At 41.2% G+C, this 7,500-nt stretch overlaps 1 protein-coding gene across 2 annotated transcripts in view; it reads left to right on the top strand.

The window, feature by feature from the left end:
• Positions 1 to 7,500, top strand: part of LOC123499766 (G-protein-signaling modulator 2-like) — a 49,073-nt gene that overhangs the window by 17,947 nt on the left and 23,626 nt on the right. Inside the window, exons 1-2 of one of the 2 annotated variants that reach the window (XM_045248226.1) lie at positions 2,358 to 2,422; positions 6,418 to 6,475. In XM_045248226.1, coding sequence (XP_045104161.1) covers positions 2,373 to 2,422; positions 6,418 to 6,475 — 108 coding nt within the window. In that variant the 5' untranslated portion in view covers positions 2,358 to 2,372. Of the gene's footprint in view, positions 1 to 2,357; positions 2,423 to 6,417; positions 6,476 to 7,500 lie in introns of those variants that run through there. The other variant, XM_045248227.1, reaches the window with a different exon arrangement.

Raw genomic sequence — 7,500 nt, 5'->3', positions numbered from 1 at the left:
CTCGTTGTTGTGGTGTTTGTTGTGTTTCTCTTCTTTCTTCTCCTTGTCTTTATCCTTGTCATTATTTTCCTTCTCGTTATTGTACTCCCTCCTCCTCGTCTTCCTCCTCCTCCTTCTTCTTCTTGTTCTTGTTCTTGTTCTTCTTCTTCTTCTTCTTCTTCTTCTTCTTCTTCTTCTTCTTCTTCTTCTTCTTCTTCTTCTTCTTCTTCTTCTTCTTCTTCTTCTTCTTCTTCTTCTTCTTCTTCTTCTTCTTCTTCTTCTTCTTCTTCTTCTTCTTCTTCTTCTTCTTCTTCTTCTTCTTCTTCTTCTTCTTCTTCTTCTTCTTCCTCCTCCTCCTCCTCCTCCTCCTCCTCCTCCTCCTCCTCCTCCTCCTCCTCCTCCTCCTCCTCCTCCTCCTCCTCCTCCTCCTCCTCCTCCTCCTCCTCTTCCTCTTCCTCTTTCTCCTCCTCGTCCTCGTCCTCCTCCTTATTTACATTAAGAGAGGTCTATGGAGGTTAGGAAATGAATGGCCAGAGTCTTCACTATTTCAATCCCCTACAAAGGTTTCTGAAGCTGTATAAAATCACCATTGGTAAGGAAAATAAATGTAAAAACGTTTCACAGTAAGAGGTTCATCATAAACCAAGTTACTGAGACGAACATAGTAAAGTTTTAAATCCTCTTGAAGAAAAACTAAGATGAAAGAAGGTTGAATGATTTACTTTACAACTCATAAAGCATATACGACGTGGAATGAAGTAAGTGAATGGCTGAGTGACGAGGCTTTATAGTAATGTTGCCTTTACCGTCCAAAAAAAAAAAAAGCTTTATGGAAGGAGAGAATAAAATGAGGTAACGATAGCAGCCTTAGTAATTTTGGCTTTCTAGTCCATGGAGGTGTTAGGGAAAGAAATGAGATCGCTGATAATAATGTCAGCTTCACGTTCCATAAAGTCTGTATGAGAAAGAAAGAAGAGTTAATGATCAGACTAATGATTTTTTTTTTTTTTTTACTTTACACTTCATTAAGATTGCTGCTGGTGATGTTAGCTCTACACTTCATAAAATGGATATAAGCAGGAAGTAATAGAGATGATGCTCAGAATTCCTTTATTTTTCGCTTTACCGTTTATATAGACCATGGGAAAGAAGGGAGGGATAGAGATAATGCTCAGATTGTTTCACTTTTACTTTACCGTTTATAAAGACCATGGAAAAAAAAAAATAAAAGAAAGAAGTGAGATTGGTGATCATAATTTTATCTTCATACTTTATAATATCAGCGAGGGAGAGGAAGTAAGAGTTCATAATGTTTATACACTTAATACAAATTCACTTAAGAAGGAAGTAATATAGATGATGCTCAGATTTTTCATTTAAGCTTTACTGTTTATAAAAATCATGAAAAAAAAAGAAAGAGGTAAGATTGATCATAACTCTATCTTTACACTTAACCCCTTCAGTACTGGGACGCATATTTACCTTGAGGTCTGGATATAATTAGGCGATTTTATCTGCATTAGGAATTAGGTCTATGGAGGTCAGAAGATTAATGGACAAACTCTTTAATCTTTGCTATTCTAATCCCAACATATGTTTCTGAAGCTGCATGAAATTGCCAAATAGTAAGCAGAATGAATAGGAAAACACGTCCTGGTACTGAAGGGGTCAACAATATCAACAAGGAAATGAAAGTAGAAGTTGCTAATGGAGGTTTTGAATGATTTCGCTGTACACTGCAAAAATTCCCGAAAAGAATGACTACAGACGTTAATGTTTATACACTTGATAAAATTGACATAAGAAGGAAGTAAAAGAGATAATGCTCAGATTTTTCACTCTCACTTTACCGTTCATGAAGACCTCGGGGAAAATTTGAAGAGGTAAGATTAGTGATCATATTTTTCCTTTACGCTTCATAATGTCAACGAGGAAGAGGAGGTAGGAGTTGATAATGGAGCTTTGTATTATTTTTGCTTTACACTACAAAAGTTCCTGAGAAGAGAGATCACAGGCAATAACGTAGACTTTACACCTCCTAAGTATAATAAAGATGAAGTAAAAGTTAATGATTTTAGTTACTATGTGGTGACTTTATACAGCTTCAAAAAAAACTTATGTAGAGCTTTAGATAGTGAAGACTCAGTCCATTCATCTTCTGACCTCCATGAACCCTTCCTCTTGTAAATAAAATCGTCTAATCACACTCTAAAATCAAGGTAGAAATGCGTCACGGTACTGAAGGAGTTAATCATCTTAATGCCATATATAATGCACGTGACGATGAAAAATTCTTAACTTTGTAACCATGAAATACAATAAATCTTCAGTCTTCACTCATACAACCCCTAAACTTTCCTACTCAACAGGATATTGACGTACCTTCAGGGTGGATGCGTAGGGAACAAGAAGGAAGGTTGACTAGCAAACCTGTTGATCCGCTGTGAGTTATGCCAGAGCCCGCTTTCTTATACATTGGAGGGGTTAAGTTAAAGTCACGTGTTTTGTAGTGTGCGTTTGGCTTGAAAATAAGTCTACGGTAATTGAGACGAACACTCCACTATCTTGGGGAATTTTGTAGTAGTAGTAATAGTTGTTGTTGTTGTTGTTTCTGTTGTTTCTACGTAAATGACATCTACTACTACTACTACTACTACTACTACTACTACTACTACTACTACTACTACTACTACTACTACTACAGAAACGAAATCAGCAAGCAATGACAGGAAACAAAAAAACAAACAAAACAAAAAACAACAGCAGTCCCACTCAATAGTAGTAGTAGTAGTAGTAGCAGCAGCAGCAGCAGTATTAGCAGTAGTGGTGGTGGTGGTGGTGGTGGTGGTGGTGGTGGTGGTGATAAGAAGTCAGTTGTTTTAATGGTCAACACGCTCGACTTACAATTAAGAGGTCCAGTGTTCGAGGAATTGTGGTCTTGCTCTCTGGTATTCCTGGAAGGCAAGCACTCCTGTCATGTGTGTGTGTGTGTGTGTGTGTGTGTGTGTGTGTGTGTGTGTGTGTGTGTGTTTCTCGAGAGCTGTTTGTGTTCTTAATGTGTTTACCTTTAATGTTCCTCGTGATCTTTTCAATGTAATGGTCCGGAGTGGCTTAGTTTGTGTGTGGAAACTGGATTGTAAAGCCGCTTCCTTATAGGCTTTTTTGTTATTTATTTATTTATTTATTTTTATTTTCATTGATTTGATTGTAAAGCTTGATTAACTACTACTACTACTACTACTACTGCTACTGCTACTGCTACTGCTACTGCTACTACTACTAAACACGAGGCACGGTCCAAGCCATACTTCAAAGGCCGAAAGTAAGCGAGGCGAAATAAAACACTACATACATATTTAAGCGAAGTGTATGAATAAGTGATAGGTCCTGCTGCTGCTACACCCACCGCTGTTATTACCACCGTTACTACTTGTATTACTACTGCTGCTGCTGCTACTACTGCTGTTACTACTGCTGTTACTACTACTGCTACTGCTACTATTACTACTACTACTACTACTACTACTATATTTGTACAGCCATCACCATTAGTACCAGTATTGTTACTAGCTATCACTCTTACCACCTCTACCATCTTCACAACTACAATTACTTCAACTACAACCACCACCATCACTGCTATTACTACCACCACCACCACCACCACCACCACTATTGTTTGAAACTCTCCATCTCCCTTTAAGGTTTCCCCTTTACACCAATCTTGTCCCTGGTTATGCCCACATCTCTCCTCTGCTACTACTACTACTACTACTACTACTACTACTACTACTACTACTACTACTACTACTACTACTACTACTACTACTAACTACTACTTCCTCTTTCTCATCCTCATTCACTTCCTGTTTCTCCTCTTCCTCCTCCTCCTAATTCGTCTTTATTACTGTGATTGCTGTTGTTAAGTTGTTCCATGCTGACTTTGGTTCTGTTACCCTCCCCCCACCACCACCACCACCACCACCACCACCACCACCATTCAGTAGATCTAAATATAACTAGAGCACTCATCCATTAGAAGCAAAACACAACGCTACCCGCTCACACACACACACACACATACACACACGAGGAGGGGGAAAAAGTTAAAGACAGACAGGTATGCAGACAGGTAGACAATTAGAGGGGCCGGTGACAGGAGGATGAGGGAAAGCAATTGATGATAGCGATAAGACACAGGAAGAGGGAATAAAGAGGTGATGATGATAGTGGAATGAGTGAAAGTAAAGGAATGGAATAAGGAAATCGATCAACGCAGGAGGTTAGTGAAAATAGAAGGGAAAATGATGAGATGTAATGATGGCAGTGGGAAATAGACGAATGGAGAAGAAATGGGTAAGAATAGAAATACGAATAGAGAGAGAGAGAGAGATAAAAGAAAAGTAGGACAAAATAAAGGGAGATGGAGAGAAGGGAGAAGCAGAAACAGATGAAATAGGAATAGTGTGGAAGGGAGAGCGAATGTAGGACGATAGAATGGGAGAAAAAAAAATAGAAAGAGAGAGAAAAAAAAACTACTAAAGAAAGATGAAAAGGGAAACAATAGAACAGAACAAAGCAAAAAGAGGAAACATGATGAATAGAGAAAAGAAGCGAAAAGGAAATAGGAGAAGAAACAGCCAGGTGAGATACATTGTAGAAGAAAACATTGGGAAGTGACAAAGAGGAGAAAAAGGACAGATAAAAGATAGAAGAGGGACGGAGAGGTGAAGAAAGACAGCGATAATGAAGTAGATAGAGCGTTATGAGGTGGTTGAAGAGAAGATAGATTGATAAGGAAGGCAGAAAAATAGACACAAGAGAAAGGCATTGCTAGGTGAAGGATGATAAAGAGAAGGAAAGAAATATAGATAAGAAGTGAAGGAGAGGGATAGGAAAGTAGACAAACGCGTTAAGGAAGGGAAAGATAAGGAAAAAAAATGACAGATAGAAGGAAAATGAAAGAGAAGGAGAGTGATAAGGAAGTAGATAGGCAATAGTGGGCGGGTTAAGGGAGAGACAGGCCGTTAAGGAAGGCAGCAACAGACAGCAGCAGGCTGGCAGGCTGGCAGGCCGGCGGGCGGCTGGCAACTGGTGTGCCGCAAGTTCAATAAATTGGTCCGCAGCCTGCTCTCTCTCTCTCTCTCTCTCTCTCTCTCTCTCTCTCTCTCTCTCTCTCTCTCTCTCTCTCTCTCTCTCTCTCTCTCGCCATAATTGTTTTCTTTCCTTTGCTCTTTTCCTCTTAACTCGTTTGTTTTCTCACTTTCTCTCTCTCTCTCTCTCTCTCTCTCTCTCTCTCTCTCTCTCTCTCTCTCTCTCTCTCTCTCTCTCTCTCTCTCTCTCTCTCTCTCTCTCTCTCTCTCTCTCTCTCTCTCTCTCTCTCTCTCTCTCTCTCTCTCTCTCTCTCTCTCTCTCTCTCTCTCTCTCTCTCTCACTCTCTGTTTTCTCACTCACTCACACACACTCACTCACTCACTCACTCCTCACTCACTCACTCACTCACTCCTCCTCACTCTCTCTCTCTCTCTCTCTCTCTCTCTCTCTCTCTCTCTCTCTCTCTCTCTCTCTCTCTCTCTCTCTCTCTCTCTCTCTCTCTCTCTCTGAGTGAGTGGGGTAATGTATGAAAGAGGAGGGAGAGGGTGGGAGGGCGGCCATCCTGACATACTATTGTAGTCTTGTGTAAGGAGGGGAAAAGACAGGCGACTGCTTCCCTTTTTCCCTCCCCTTCCCTCCTTTCTCTCCCCCCTCCCCTCCTCTCCCCTTCCCTCCTTTTCTTCCTTTTCCTCCTTCCTCTCCTCCTCTCCCATCCCTTAATATCTATTCCCTTGAGTCTTAAACCGTCCTTTGGGTCTCTCTCTCTCTCTCTCTCTCTCTCTCTCTCTCTCTCTCTCTCTCTCTCTCTCTCTCTCTCTCTCTCTCTCTCTCTCTCTCTCTCTCTCTCTCTCTCTCTCTTCTTTGTTATGTTTTTTCTTTTTTTCTTTCAGGGATCATTGTGTGCCTTTTCAAATGTCTTTTTTTTTCTTCCTCTCGTCTTAAAAATGTCCCCTTGTTGCCTCTTCGTTTATTTCTCTCTCTCTCTCTCTCTCTCTCTCTCTCTCTCTCTCTCTCTCTCTCTCTCTCTCTCTCTCTCTCTCTCTCTCTCTCTCTCTCTCTCTCTCTCTCTCTCTCTCTCTCTCTCTCTCTCTCTCTCTTTTATTGTGAGGTTTACGTTTTCTTTTCCCCCTCGGGTTGTGGCTGTGCTTGTTGTTATTGTTGTTTTTGTTGTTATTTCGATGTGAGTAGTGTGTGTTTAGTGTTCTTGTCATTATTACAGAAACAATAACCCTACTACTACTACTACTGCTACTACTACTACTACTACTACTACTGCTACTGCTACTGCTACTATTGTTACTGCTGTGGTTGTTGCTAACGTTATTATTGTTATTGTCATTGCAGGGTGCAAGGTGACGGTGGAGGGCAGCAGTGTGATCTGTCAGAGTCCACGCCCCTCACGGTAAGCAGCCCTTCAATTCTGTTGTGCTTTTTCCCTCCCCCTTTCCTTCTTCTTCTTCTTCTTCTCTCTCCCTCCTTCCGTTCCCTTCACTTCTCTTTCTCTCCCATCCGTGTCCTGCTCCTTCCTTTTCCCTTCCCATCCCTTTCCTTCCCTTCTTATTCCCTTTTCTGCCTTTTTCATTCCTTCCCTATCCTATTCCTTTCTCTACCATCCCCTTCCTTCCCCCATCCTTCTCTTCCTTCTTTATTCTCTTCCCATTCTTTTATATTCTCGTATTTTTTTCACTTCATTTCCTTCGCTTGCTCTTCTCTTCCTTTCTCTCCTCTCCTCTTCTCTTCTCTTTTCTCTTCTTCTCTTCTCTTCTCTCCTTATCGCCATACTTTACTGTTCTTTGTCTCATCTCTCCAGTTCTCTTATTTTTCATCCTTGTGTTTTTTTCTCTCTCTCCCTTTCAGGTTCCTTTTTTCTCTTCTCTCTTATTTCAGTTCCTTTATCTCCCTTCCCTTCCTTTCCCTTCTCTTCTCTCCTCTCCTCTCTCTTTCCCTTCCTTCCTCTTGTCTTCTCTTCTCTTTCCTATTCTCTCCCCTTTCTCTTCCCTTCCCTTCTCTTCTCTTCTCTTCTCTTCTCTTCTCTTTTCTTCTCTCTTCCCATCCCATTTTCTCCCCTCCCCTTCCCTTCCCTCTTTCAACTCTCCTCTTTCTTCCCTCCCCTCCATCTCCTCCATCATCTGTCTGTTCATCCATTTAACATGGGGGAATGGCTATTGAGAGAGAGAGAGAGAGAGAGAGAGAGAGAGAGAGAGAGAGAGAGAGAGGCATATCTTCCAATGGGGATAGGATTGTCTGTCTATCATCTGTCACTTTACCTGCATTCACCCTCTCTCTCTCTCTCTCTCTCTCTCTCTCTCTCTCTCTCTCTCTCTTCTCTCTTCTCTTTCCGTATTTTCTCCTCATTCCTTCGTTTCCTCTTGTTTTCCTTCTTAATCTCCTTTTCCTTCCTCCTCTCCCCTCCCTCCCTCACCTCCC

Source organism: Portunus trituberculatus, chromosome 50 (assembly GCF_017591435.1).
Source record: "Portunus trituberculatus isolate SZX2019 chromosome 50, ASM1759143v1, whole genome shotgun sequence".
NCBI classification, from domain to species: Eukaryota; Metazoa; Arthropoda; class Malacostraca; order Decapoda; family Portunidae; genus Portunus; species Portunus trituberculatus.
This window is presented reverse-complemented; position numbering and strand designations above follow the sequence as displayed.